Source organism: Gouania willdenowi, chromosome 19 (genome assembly GCF_900634775.1).
Source record: "Gouania willdenowi chromosome 19, fGouWil2.1, whole genome shotgun sequence".
In the NCBI taxonomy this organism is placed as follows: Eukaryota; Metazoa; Chordata; class Actinopteri; order Blenniiformes; family Gobiesocidae; genus Gouania; species Gouania willdenowi.
The window spans coordinates 10,703,104-10,717,557 of NC_041062.1; the positions used below are offsets into that span (position 1 = coordinate 10,703,104).

Sequence of the window (14,454 nt, forward strand, 5' to 3'; positions counted from 1 at the left end):
AAGAAATAGGCAATTTATGGGGAAAAAAGAAATAAAAACAATGATATTGAGGCGCTGTCCTGTTTGAAGAGTTTTATAGCCATGGTGACATGACAATGACATGTATAAAAATGTTTGTCGTACACAAATCTCTTTCAATCAGATTTTACTCTTGTTTTCCAAGCATATATATTAACATGTTGATTATGGCACTTCACATTCTGTGTTTACACCAGTGACTACAGTCTGCTATAGAACCAATGTCTTACCATGCACACCTAATACCTCATGCCTTTCATAGCTGTTATTGATGCATAGTATGTACACAACACTGTCTGAAGGAGTATCACATCGTTGGTGATGAAATGTGCTCCCACTTGACCCAGTGATCACAAACCAGTGATATTAGATGGTTGATAATGTTGCAGCTTGTACCGTGGTCTCCAACATTTCAGAACAGGAAGTCATACAGTGCTGCCTAGCGCCTCACCCACCATGCAGGTACCCACTGTGGCTCCATCAGCACCTTCTCCAGTATGAGCTGGAGCTCAGCCAAGGCACTGAGCAGGTCTTCTTTCACCAGGACGTGGTCCACCCAGTGTCCGTAGCACTCGTCCATCCGCTCTGCAGACAGCTTGATTTCATGTAAGTCATCGTCCTTAAGAGATCAAATGTGGAGTCTATGTTAAGAGTAATGTACGTGCACAGGATGTGGCACATACTAATCAGATAGATAAAAGATCAGCTACTGGTTCAAGTGTTGCCTTTGACTGCATATTTTACCTTAATGTGACTTCAAAATGTTGTATATTGGTAAATGTCATATTGCAAAAACAGTTCAAACAATTTCTATATTTCTTTCAGACATGAATGAGATTCCATGTCTCTTATCAGTGTGTTTCTCTAACTCACCGTTAGCCTTGAGTTCAGCGAGGATAACGAACCAAACTGTTTCCTTTGACAGTCAAAGATGCGAGGTCGGATAAATATGACGTATGGTTTGAACTCGGCAGTGCGTAAAGTCTTGAGTGCCTGCGTGTGATAACGATGCTCATTTAGTGCATGTAGGAGGAATACCTATGTCAAATTAGTGGTAAGATGTGAGTGAGTCCATTAAAAGGTTATAGCATTGGGTTCATTTTAAAATACAGTGTATTTAAGTTGTATAAATGAAATGAGAGCTAAACGCTAATGCTGAGGGACAAAATAAACTGTCTTAGTTCTTTAAATCCAGAGATTACAGGATTCCAGTTATACTTTAACAAAAACTATACTTTTTCACCTGACTAAAAATAAGTGTTTAGGACATAGTGATCGAAGTTTGACTAAATAAAATAATGTCAAATTAGAGGCATTTTTTTTTAGGTGGGGCAAGTTAGTGTCATTCATGTTGACCAGTGAAAAGATAAATAGCATATTGATGTCTTTACTAAAATAATCTTGAATTCAGTCAGAATAAATCTAGGTCAGTATGTATTGATGAAATCAGGAAGTGAAGAGCTCTGACTGTTTGTATTAAACACTGACCTCTGGTTGCACATCCACCAGGCACACCTTGTTTTGATTCAGAATCCTTTGAATGGACTCCAAACTGGTTCCATACAGATTCTCTTTGTACTCGCCAAATTCAATAAACCTGCAGACACACAGTTAAACACAGATAGTGAGGGAGAACCAAAGATTCTCCAGCTTTAGGATCCATCAGGTACTCACTTGCCGCTCTGGATGTCGGCCTCAAACGCTGCTTTGCTGATGAAGTAATATTCCACTCCTTCTCTCTCATGAGGCTTCCTGGCTCGCGTGGTGTCTGCAGGAATACATGGAGGCATTAGAAACTGGCTGAGTGCTTATTATTACAATCAAAAACAACGTTAGTATAGTTAAACGTTAGAACGCTTACGGGGAACAGCCAATCCGTACAGACGAGGATTCTCAGCGATCACCTTCTGTTTCAGTTCAGAGATGCGAGCTCCAAGTGAACCTGAGATCAATCACATTGACTTATATAATACATAATATGCTCATGCTGCTTCCTCTATTCATCTACACACCTATTAGTACGATGAGTCTGGGTCTTTCACCATGTCGGGGTAAATACTGTGTGACTTCTTCATAAATCCGGAATTCGGTGTGATTGCTGGTTTCTCCAGGTGAACCCTGATGATCTTTCTTGGGGTGTAGACTTCTACGTAGACTAGCTGTGGTCAAACACGCCACAATGAACGTTAGCAACATGATATGCAATAAAACAAGTGCCCATTCCTTAAAGTGTGACAAAAGCAACTCCCCTAAAGAAACATTGTAACACATCCTTTGACAGTAATCAGGAAATACTATCAGTCCCTGCAGAATCTTCACTTAAATTGTCCTGATTTGGTGCAATAATTTCAAGAAAATTTGCCTTTAATTTTGAAAAAATTGAAAGCAAATATTGTGGATTTTAATTTGATTTTTGTATTTGGAGGGGCCGAGATACCAACAACTGAATTAATTGGTAATTTAGAAAATGTTTCATGTTTTACTTCATTTTTACTCGAGCAGGCCAAATTTGATACTTCGTTGATTTAAACAGGCTTATCTCAACGAACACTTTCACTCCTCCTACATCACTACATATCCTGTCTTTGTCACCGTCTCCTCTGGCTCCAACCCTCCTCCTTCTCAGTGGTTGGCAGTAGGAGGCGTGCCATACTGTGGCTGACCTGTGAACTACCCATCCTAAAGATCCATTCCCTGTGCTAACGTGCTGTTGTATTGAATTGTATGTTGTGTTTGTTGTTTTCGTTGCAATGTTTGCTGAAGAGTTTTTTCATGATCCCAAACTCCGCCCCCTCTACAAGGGCCTAGTTTGGTTTTTGCCTTTTTTTTGGTTTACCTCTTCTTCCTATCCATTGTTTGATATTTCTCATCTCAGAAACGGAGCGCTGCTCTTGCTGGCTGCTCCCCAGTACTCCCGTACCTGTCCCTCATGTGATTTGTTATTGTCCTTAATGTTTCTTGGTCGGGATTTAACTGAAACTGAATTTCCCCTCGGGGATTAATAAAGTATAATCAATCAATCAATTTAAAAGGTATGATTGGGCTCCCGGACCTTGAGTTTGACACATGGATCTATAACTTTACTACTGGTAGAATTAAATCTTTACATGTAAAACACATCACTTTACAATTTACTAAATCTGTTTTTGCCAATCCCATAAACTCAAAAGTAGAATTAACCAACAATTCAACTTTTAAGGACTTAAATTATATCTTGGGTTGTGTTCATCTCACAAAAGTGAAACACATTGAGAAACCAGTGAGTACACTGAGTGAAGATTCCATTAGTATAAATACAGAAGCAGCCTTATTCTTCAGCTCATAGTATGCATTTATTTTTTAGCTAGAGTCTCAAATTTGAAACAAAAGCTTAGAAGCGATGCCTGAAAGAAACGCATGCATTAACGTAGCTGAGCTTTAAATGTAAACACAAGTGGCGACCGTGGCTCGGGTGGTAGTGGGTCGTCTTCTGATCGAGAGGTTGGGGGTTCGATCCCAGTACCTGACTATGTGTCGAAGTGTCCTTGGGCAAGACACTGAACCCTAAGTTGCTCCCAGTGGTCGACTAGCGCCTTGCATGGCAGTCCTGTCCCACTGATGTGTGAATGTAAAAGCACTTTGAGACTGCTTCAGTGTGGTGATAAAGCGCTATATAAATCAAGTCCAGTTACCAGATTAAACAGTGAAACGGATCAATCCTGTTACTTACAATAAATCATTACAGTATCTAAAGCATTTAAATGTGGCTTTTTCTAAAACCAACAACTTAAGCTAAAGCTAGGCCTGGGCAATATATCAAGATTCGAGATATATCTCGTTTTCTGTTTTGGCGATATAGAAAATTACAATATTGCTTGTATCAATATATTTTTTTTATTTTATAGCTTATGTTGTATTAAAATTCTCGTTTTAGGAGTTGCTGCTTTTGCTACTTCTCAGAACAGCATGAAAAGCTCAGGTAGATTTATTTCTGAGTGCCTCCTAACCCAGACCTCCCCTTAAACAAGCCACACTACAGAACTCACTCACACGTGCTGTCCCTTAGAGGAGAAAAAGACTAAAGTGGCACATTTTGTGCATCTGTCTGTGAATAAATGTGCCTGTGTGGCATTTCGCATCAGCAAATTTAACCCAGAATTGTCTTTTTTGTAAGACTTTGAGTTAAAAATATTGAGATTAATATCATATATCGCCACTTTGGCCCATATTGCCCAGCCCTAGCTAAGCTGCATATCAGGTTCATTTTCAAACCAACACAGGCTGTATGAGGCCTGCATACACATGAATAAAGGTAGTAAATGGTCTCACTGATAGACAACCACTCACTGTGTTACTCACCTGTGTCCTTTCCATTCACAGGACCTTTACCGTCACAGTCTTCTGCACAAGCAGGGAGAGAAGACAGGGTGAGGAGGGCTTATGTGGAGTGGAATGAGAACACAGAAAGAAAAAGGTACGACACACACACACACCTACCTTTATCAGACAGATCATCTAAGGTAAGCAGTGCAAGAAATCAGATTCAATTCACAATAAAAGTGGAGAGTTAACATCTACATGTTTCAGCCCTGTATTAATCCCCCTGAAAACCATTCAAAGCAACACTTTGATATTGGAGAACGCAGTATGTTTGACTACTATCGGCTTTTGATTGTTTACTTAGATTATGTTGAATGAGCACAATAGTTGAAAATATATTAAAATGAACACGAAGAATCCTTCTGTTTCCATGCAGAGGATTAGATAGACGCGTACCAATGACTTTGTTTTATTTGATCTATACTCGGGATTAGAGAACAAAACTGGATTACATATTTATCCAGAGAGTGAACCCCAATCTCTCTTTTCTAATCTCCCTTTCTGCATCTCCTTGAATTCGAAAAAGCTGCTGTTGTACGTGCAGCTTAAAGCTTCTTGTGCATTTGTGGATGCAGGTCAGAGGTCAACATCTGTGTATGCACAGTGAAACTAAACTTACAGAGAGGAGACAAAGACGCAGGCAGGGAACCCATTTTCATTCTGTATCTCAGGCGTCTGGGAGTAAAAACAAAGACAAAAAAATGTGCTGAAAAAAATTAAAGCTGCAGCCTGGATTATTCTGACTTTAAACATCTCTTACCGCTCTTGAAACTGCGTTGATGGGACGAGAGCGGCTCTAAGGTTACAGTCGCCCACTCTCTTGGCCTGCCACCAGGTGGCGTCCTCCTGGCTCACCACCTGCAGAATGTCGCCCCTTTTAAAGGGAAGCCCGGCTTCTTGGCATGGAGTGGCCTTGTCTTCAAACGGCGTGTAGTCAAACAAAGCCTTGAGGAAGACCTTCAGTGGAGACCAAGATTACATTCAATCATTATTTACAACTGTTACGTTTGTTACTTTTTAGTTTGTAAAAATACTATTACCAGTACACCAATATTTCTTTAAAATTATGGTCTCATATATATATATATATATATATATATAAATTGATTAAAAGGTGATTGTGTGCTCACTTTGCTCTCCTTTAGTTTGTCCTCTTCTGCAACTGCTGGGATTATCTTTAGTGTGATGGAGCCCTGTGACTGCGACTGATTTAAAAAAATAAAAATAAATAAATTAAAAAAAACACAAATCAGGATCAACAATACTCTAAGGCTGCAGCAATCAGTGACTCAGCATACTTGTGTGACACAGCATAAAAAATGCCCTCTTTGCCTTACCAGAAGCTGACTAATTTCATCTGGCCTTTTCTGGGTTATCAGATATCCATTGACCTCTCGGAGCTCATCCCCTACGTGCACCAAGCCTGGGAAAACACGAAGACGCACAAACAAAAATATTACATGAGTCTCATATATATATATATATATATATATATATATGTAAAAACACTTTTTCTTTGGCATAAAGAAAGATGCAGCATCTCCAAGGCAACCGTCAAAGAGAAACCCTTCTTTTTAATCTTAAAATATGCAATCTTGTTGCCATTAATCTCAAGGACTTGATCTCTGTGGACAGTTCAATGGGTTACACGATGTAATCTCGTCCCTTCTCTATCAGTGTATCAGCAACATTACAAAGTCCCACTGAGCAGGAAGTTTGACCTCTAAAAGGAATGCAGGTTATTTCACTCTTTTCGTACGACTCTGAGGTGCAGTCTTTATTTTCCCCAGATGAACACATGAATAAAAGAAGCCACACAAACCACTGCGATCAGCTGCCCCTCCCCTCATGATTCTGGCCACAATAACGGCTCCCGTGGCCTTGTCTCTGCGGATAGTCGCTCCCTGACGGTAAAAAAGGAGGAAAAACATGGGAACTCTGAGCACTAGTCCTTAGTTTTTCTTAAAGACTGTCTACAACTGTTGTAGCCACATGTTCCGACTCTCACCAGTGGCTCTTTGTTCTTCACCAGTCGGACGATCTTCACGGACTCTTCCTCCAGGTCGTCATCCAGAAGATCATTGGGCAGAGGCGGCAGCTCTGGGTCAAATTTCTTTTGGGCAACAGTGTCGTGTGCGTACAGTATGGCCTGCAGGAGTCCATCCCAAACAATACAGACACAAAGAAAGAGAAGAGAAAGAAAAGGGACAATCCAAGCTCTTATTACAAATGTAACCATGAAATCAGGACCAAAGTAGAGCGGAGTTATAAAAAGAAGTTAAGGGGAAAAATGTGGGACGGTCCTTTAGCTTTAATAACCTGAACATAATCAGTAGATTGGAGTAATTAGACATGCAGTCTAGTCAGTGTCTCAGTGAGGGAAGGGAAAGCTCTGATGATGGAGGAATGTATCAGATAATCATCTTAGAGGAGAAAATCAAAGCGGTTTAAAGTCGAGGTGAAAAGAGACATAAAGACGTCACACCTCGAAAGGAGTGTGTGTGTGTGTGTACCTTGATGTGAGGCGTGTTCAGCAGAAGGAGCAGCTCCTGCTCGTCCTCCTCTATAACACCACACTGTAGCTCCTCTGCCAGCTGAAAACACAAAAAAATGAACTTACTTCATTCATATTAGAAAAATTCTTAGAATTAGGTCATTAAGACTTATATTTTCTCTAAAGAAAATGAGATAAAATCCTATTCGGCTCATTCTAAAACTAAATTCATCCCATAAACAAAAAAATGTCATAAAGTCTAATTTGCTGACATTCAACCCATCTGTCAATGATTTAATTGTTTTGTTCTGGTAAAATATAGTTGTTTTTTGTTTAAATGCACCTACATCCTCTGCCAGACAGGAGGCGCTGTGGAGGACCGGAGCTGGGCTCAGTTTCTCGTACTGCTTTAGTTTCTCATGAATCTTGAAAAAAATAAACAAACAGTAGCAAATGTTTAAAAAGATTTTAGTTTACTGATGACAGACATGTGCAGCAATTTGACCTTTTACCTTCATGAGGTAACCGATGCTTCTCTCACTGAAGACATTTTGGAGGAAGTTCAGGTCCTCTTTGTGGTTGGCGTCGGGGTGTAACTGGGAGGTGAGCAGGGCCAGAGTCTCATGCAGCCCTACGAACAACAAACAAGCAAAGAGTCACTGACCATATCAGTCAGTATCAGGAGTAAACTCAATATTCTGCATACATGTATAGTATTGTTAGTCTTACTAATGTGACATTAAAATTGCAATAAAATTTGTATTATAAATATGATTATTCTGAAGATATTTTTCCTCAAATCCTAAACTAAATCACAGATACAGCTGTTTAAAATGTATAAAAATATGCATCTTTTCCATTGGTTAGTTATATATTGTTATTGGTTTTCTATCAAAGTAAGACTTTAAGCACCATTGCCTCCTTGTCATGTGACTGGAACTTTATCCTTAAAATGTGTTGCAATTTTAGTTTTCAACCAAACAGAAAATCCCAATTTCCACCTATTCATTATATACAGTTTTGCACATAGATATTTTATGAACTCTATAAAAAAAGTGACATAAACCTCTGTAACCGTTCAATATATTAAAGCGTATGTTATATTTTAGTGCTGGCATCAAAGGAAGGCTTTAAGCTTATGTCTACAGCTCATTTATTGATAGTGACAATATGTACACAGTTATCTAGAATCCCCCCCATATTAAGCTCCAATAATGTATCCGTATTAATGTCACATATCATCATTAGTGTACAGGCTTTAGATGTGAAAACAAGGGCTTTGCGTAGCGTGCGTGTGTACCTGTGTTTGCGGACAACATGGGCATGGCTTCAATCATTCAGGGGAAAATGAGGATGCAGAAGGGGGCGGAGCAAGGAGGGACAGGAAGTGGCTTCTTTATGATGTAGCCCGGGCGTCCCTTTATTTTTTTTATCGTCTTTCCTCTGATGTCGGGTTTCCACAACCTAAAAACAAAAACATGTTAACACGTTACGACTCAGTGTTTGTTTCTATGAACATGTTGTTCACTTATCTTCACACATTGCTTTGACCTTAAACCAAAATCGCATTTTCAAACCACATATTTTGCCTTTTATAATGTATTATTTTTTTTGGAAAAACCGAACCAATAGGATAGTTTACTGTGTCACCATGGAAACAAGTCAGCATCAATCTATCATTAACCATAATTTGTTTACATTCCATATAATGCCATAGTAGCGCAAAGTGTAGAACTCACCCTTTCAGCGTACGCACACGGTCAGAATCCATGACGTAGCGACAGAGATTGATAGCAGGACATTTAAAATCATTGACATGATGTCTAAGAGCACTTTGCTAAATTACATTGAACCATTTCAGATTATTTATATCAGCAGGCTGGTCCTGTAACTCAAAGCTGTCTGGATCTCAAGAGTTATGTTTTATTTTTTTTTTATTCAACTGTCATTTGTTGCCTCTGTTGAGTGCATTTATATTGAATTTTCTCATCTCAACTTACACAATTTTACTGAACATAAAACTGAGCTCAATCATCAAATTAGGGTTAGAATCCTTTCATTTTCAGATGAGGTATATGATGCACGACTGACTTAATGGATGGACTGGATGTTAATTAAATGGATTGCAAATAACTTGCAGATAGCAAAGCTAATCATTGGCTAATTATTGGTTATACGCAGAATGAGGCTGGCTGAGAAAGAGATCTGAATAGCATGTAGTCACAGCAAGTTGCATGTGCAGTAGGGCTGGGCGATATGGACAAAAACTCAGATATTTTTAATTCAAATCAAGTAAGAGCAGAAAAACCATTCTGGATTACATTTGCTGTTTGGTTAGTCATCTGACAGCACATTATACATGTTATGTAGTAGAGCTAACTTGGCTATAGCTACAATGAAGAAAACCTCTCACATAAACCACTGATTGAAGACCAGAAAATATTCTGTTGGAAACTCTTTTCCAAACGTGTGATGTTCAGGGAATGGTTTAAATAAAAATCCAGCGTTGTATGTAGCTCTGACCTTTGCTCATTGTGGCACAAACTGCACTGCATTTAATTCTGAGTTTGCTCGCTTTTGTTCAGCGCTCCACTCTGCACACTTGACCCTCCTCTTCCTCTCTCTATATCCCACTCCCTCTTATTACGAGAGGCTGTGAGGGCTTAAAGCTGGCTTTTTCTCTCTATTTTCCCCTGACCATATGGCGGTATTATCGAGCTGTCATGTTTTAAGAAGTCAGTGATTATGATGCTGTGCATCAACAAGGATTTCCATGAATGCAACCAAGCAGATTAGGAGACACTGGAAGATTAGAAGGAAACTCTATAGTTGCATGAATAGAGGAGGGAATATCCTGAGAAACAATGGATTGCCTTTTTATTTGAAAGTAGTCGGTGGTCTATAGTCTGGAAGCGTAGAGATGGTTGTTAGTCTGCTCAGAGCGGCAGGCAGCACAGTTACCAGCCCACAGCAGCAGCCACGCTGCTCCGGACAGTAACGGATACGTGTGTTCATGTTAGTCTCTCTAAAATACCAGCAAAATCTCCAATAACACAAGATAACGTCCATACATTTGTCACTAGTCTATATTGAGAAAAAAGTCGCTAAGAGCGTTCAGAAAATATATCAGTCAGGGAGGTTCAGGTTCAAAAAGGAGCAGAGAGAGGATTCTATGAACTGCAGCTTCACTTCACGTTCAGAGGGAGAAATACATTAAAAAAATAAATAAATCGATCTTTGGACGTATGAACCGACTTTTAGGAATTAATATTAGAATCCATACAGAATCGGAAAATCTATTTTTTTCAACATACCCCTACTACATACCTCACTCACACGTGCTGTCCCTTAGAGGAGAAATAAACTCAGTGGAACACATTGATCAACTGTTTGTTAATAAATGTGCCTGTGTGACTTTTTGCATCAGCAAATTTTATTCAGAATTGTCTTTCTAAAAGGACTTCATTAGAAATAAAATTATCAAGATTTATATCTTAGATCGGTATTATGAGAAAAAATATTGAGATGTGAGTTTTGGTCCATATTGCCCAGCCCCAGTCACTAACACTAAGGAAAGCTAAGGGCTCAGCCTAAAACTCATAAAGAGCACTTTTCTATTTGCACTTCTTTGTTTTGGATTTGTTTATCTCTTCAGATGAATGAAAGAGGACAGGTTACATTGATCAGGTCATTTAATACAGTATTTTTTTTTGTGTTCAAGGATCGTTGCCAGGAAACTGTAATAAAAAAAAAAGAAACAACCACTGCAAACTTTTTTTTATTTTATTTTTTTGAACAGACTCATTGCGGTATAAGGCTTGTAATCCAAAGGTCTAAGATTCCATCATAGGCCATGTGTGGTGAAACTAAAAATACTCACCCGGATATTTAAAAATGATCAAAAAAAAATTGTAAAAATAAATAAATGCACCAAATGCTTCATCATGCCGATGGTGTTTGGAACTTAGAGCTCGACCTTATGCCACCGTCCTCTCTCTTGGACACATAAACACGCCTCCTGCTGCTATAGCTGGACCCAATGCAGTGAAACGAGTCCCACAGAAGGCGAGGTCACCACTACGCTGCTGGTACCATCTGCCCACCACTCAGTCGGGTATTCATTTCCCTCGTGGGGATCTAAATCTGTTTAAAATCACTTTGGGTTTTTTCTGTCCGTCCACTGTCTGACATTTTAAAATAAAATCCTCCAATATTTTATTTCAACTCAAGCCTTTATGTGTCAAGAGTCAGGGTTAATCGTGAGAAATTCAGTTTAAGGGGTGAGGTCGGGCTAAGAAGGGGTTAGGAAATGCACTATGTCAAAGACTAAGCTGTTCAAGTAATGCTGTACACGTGTCGTGCATTTTTTGTGTCCACGTGGCTGATCTGACAAAATAGAAATGGAAAATGCAAAATTTTCTTTCTTCCCTCTTTCTTTTAAATCTGGCCTCAATATAACATGGAAATGCCTCCATTGCATGTTATGGAACCATATCACACATTTACATGCTACTGACTGAATGTCAACTCAAAATCTTGCACCATGTTACAGTTCGACTGGTGACCGTGTTATCTTGTGACTAAAAAACGAATGCAGAGCTTCATCTGAGGTGTGTTTTTCCATGTGTTATGATGAGCAAGCGTTCAGATTATTATGACAGCATTCAAATCTGAAAAAGTTGTTTTAGCTGTTGGTGTATTAGTTCAACTGGTGATCATTTTGACGAGTGACGCTTTTGTAATTTATCTTTACTTTATAAATATAAAATAACTGTAGTATACTTATTAGAGATGTAACGATTAATTGTAAGGCAGTTAAAAATCGATTCATAGGTATCACGATTGATATCGATCTTCTGAAAATTGAATCGCAGTACTTTTTTTAAACAGCAGAGGGCGCTATCTATTTATCTTTTCTCTTGTCCAGCAGTGTACCAGCGGGCGGAATCTGCCAATACTTTCTTTCTGGCCGCCTTCTACTCTTAAATATGTGAATAAATGATTCATTACCCCTTTAGCACCGAAAGAATATCTGTAATATTACTTGAATATCTGTAAAAGTCACGTTATTCTATTAGCTCTGTCTGCTAGCATAGCATCTCTTCTTCACTACTAGATTAGCTGCATGCCAACCGACCACGGGGTTACCCGCGCCCTCTGCTGGTCCAAACAAATATCTGACGTAAATACAGGGCAATGACGTTTTTTTTTTTTTAAGTCCAATTGTTAAGGCACAAAATACATTTTCAGTTGCACTTTTAAAAAGAAAAATAACTATTATGCAGTTTTGCATTGTTTATTATAGAACCAGAATTTAAATTAATAAGCTTCTTCTTCATTTGTATTATTCCTTTATTTATTTAATTCAAGATATATTTTTAGTTAAATTGCATTATTTTGAACAGTTTATCAAGGGGTTCTTTTGACAATGAAAAATAAAAGGAAAATAGTACAGTATTTTCTAGTTTTTTTACCCCCCAAAAAAATAAAGGAATATTTTTCAATCATCATTTGTCTACAGTCTCATTTTGTAAAATAAATCGTGAGAGAATCGTATTGTGAACCCAATATCGTGAATCGAATCGTATCGGGAGTTGAGTGAATCGTTACATCCCTAATACTTATAACTATTTAGCATGTTGGGTGTACAATTTCGAGAAGTTTAATAGCTAGTTTTGTCGTTTAAATAAGGAAAGATGATGAAACAGAAACAAAATGGAAAGGCACTGGCTATCCGTACAGTTGCCGTATCAATATACCAACATTCTATCTGTACGCAGCGCCCCTATTTGACCAGTTTAGGTCACGTGACTAAGACTAAACCTAACCCTGAACATTGTTGTAATATTGGGTTATAACCAAACCCTAACCCCAAGACGCTACGTACTTGTACTTCGGTAACTGTACCCATAGCACCGGGGGTTGTTTGTACGGCATCCGTACGAATAGAGACTTTCAAACAGAAATGTAAACAGAAAATTAAAGTCCCCATGAAAGCAGAAGTAACATCCACATGAATGGTTGGTTTATGTCACTCTTCTGAAGCCACTTCCTGTGTGCATGCGCAGTTCCGTCACAGTGGTCTAAGGCGCTGGACTCAAAGATTCTTTCTTCTGCTGGTGTGGGTTCGAATCCCACTTCTGACATATTTATTTTTTCATTTTAACATATTTAACACAAAAAAAATTCCACCTTTAAAAATACAAGAAAAAAATACGTTTTAATGTCATTTTGTGTTTCTTTGCAATTACACACAGGCTTTTATGTTATTTATCTTGCTTCACTCAGTGGTTTTGTCAGTCATTTCATATTATTTTGTGCCTTCTTTCCTTTTTTGTTGCATTATCAAAATACCTTATGTTTATGTCAAAGCTTTTAAAAACAATAGATTCTGATGATGTTCTTGTATTTATATGACAATCTTTTTCTTTCCTTTAAAAAAAAAAAAAAAAAAAAAAGCTGTCATTTACAAATACACATTGAATAACTTCTCAGCATAAATACATAAAGCCGGGTGTTCTTTGTTTTGTGTGATACAGATTTTTTTTTATAAAAAGGAAATACTATATAGTTTCTAAATAGCTTTTAAACTATAAAATATGTTCATTAAACAAACCTTATCAATTATTTCTGTTACAGTAAAATATCAATTCAAACACATGCAACAACAACAATTTACTTCTCCTTGTAGTAAAAGCCATTAGAATGACTAATAATAGGTACAATCCTTAAGAGAGAGGCAAAGCTTTATACACAGCTGGGTGTGTCCCTCTCCACTAACTACAGCCTCCTTCCTAAACCACACCTCTTTTGTTTCTACAACCGTTTTGTTCTGTCTGAGTCGAATCATTAATTGAAAAAAAGACCACTGAACTGTTGCAGTCACAGGATAGTAAATGTTAGTATTCAATGTCCAATATGAATATTTAATATCTACGCCCAATTTTCCCAATATGCAACACGGTGATCACACCAGGTGATGCTCACCTCTCTGATGAGCAGAACATCGTCCACATGGAGGCTTTACTCATGCATAGAGAACACAAAGATACACGTGCGTTTTCACTAAACAAATGAATGCTGTCATTGGTCAGTGATGCATGTGTGTTATGTGTGTGTGTGAGAGAGAAAGCCCAGCAGCAGCGTCCCTACCTCGGTGTGGGTCCTCTCTCCTCTCCGGCTCAATCTACGGTTCGGTCTCCCGGCTTTATCCAGCCCCTCCCCCTCTGTCCCTGCTGCGTTCAAGACCTCCTCGTAAACCTCAGCTCCAAAAGTTCCCTCCTTTTTTTTCTATAAATAACAATGAAAATTGTGAATATATATATATATATAAAAAAAAAAAACCTGGTGTGAATGGGCTCCACATGAGGTGTAAAAGTGAAATAGTGAAAGGCTATTATTAATTTAATATGGAATGACTTTTGATAAACCATTGTGTGAATTACACTTGTGCATTTTAGAGACATCACATCAACAGCCTCCTCTATACATATATATATATATATTTTAATTTGTTTTTATTTGATTAAAAACAATTACTCATATTCATTTGTTCAAAGTCACAACAGAAATATAGGCACTGA

General features: G+C 38.3%; 1 protein-coding gene across 1 annotated transcript; it reads right to left on the reverse strand.

The window, feature by feature from the left end:
- Window positions 1-129: 129 nt before the first annotated feature.
- On the reverse strand, window positions 130-14,247 carry LOC114481801 (MAGUK p55 subfamily member 3-like). The gene is made up of 19 exons (XM_028476839.1): window positions 13,859-14,247; window positions 8,172-8,335; window positions 7,384-7,502; window positions 7,219-7,296; window positions 6,891-6,971; window positions 6,386-6,526; window positions 6,200-6,281; window positions 5,715-5,800; window positions 5,508-5,582; window positions 5,138-5,334; window positions 4,997-5,052; window positions 4,495-4,512; window positions 4,357-4,398; window positions 2,031-2,177; window positions 1,880-1,960; window positions 1,693-1,786; window positions 1,507-1,615; window positions 892-1,011; window positions 130-637 (listed from the first exon to the last, which is right to left on the reverse strand). Exons 2-19 carry the CDS (start codon window positions 8,206-8,208, stop codon window positions 458-460), a joined length of 1,743 nt encoding a protein of 580 aa, XP_028332640.1. The 5' UTR covers window positions 8,209-8,335; window positions 13,859-14,247; the 3' UTR covers window positions 130-457.
- Window positions 14,248-14,454: the final 207 nt, after the last annotated feature.

Excerpts from the sequence above, each read along its gene's own strand:
- LOC114481801 (XM_028476839.1), bottom strand. The coding sequence starts at position 8,208 with ATGATTGAAGCCATGCCCATGTTGTCCGCAAACACAG. Across the intron at positions 5,583-5,714 it reads ATGAAATTAGTCAGCTTCTG|TCGCAGTCACAGGGCTCCAT; the intron begins GTAAGGCAAAGA and ends TTTTTAAATCAG. Across the intron at positions 1,961-2,030 it reads CAGACTCATCGTACTAATAG|GTTCACTTGGAGCTCGCATC; the intron begins GTGTGTAGATGA and ends GATTGATCTCAG.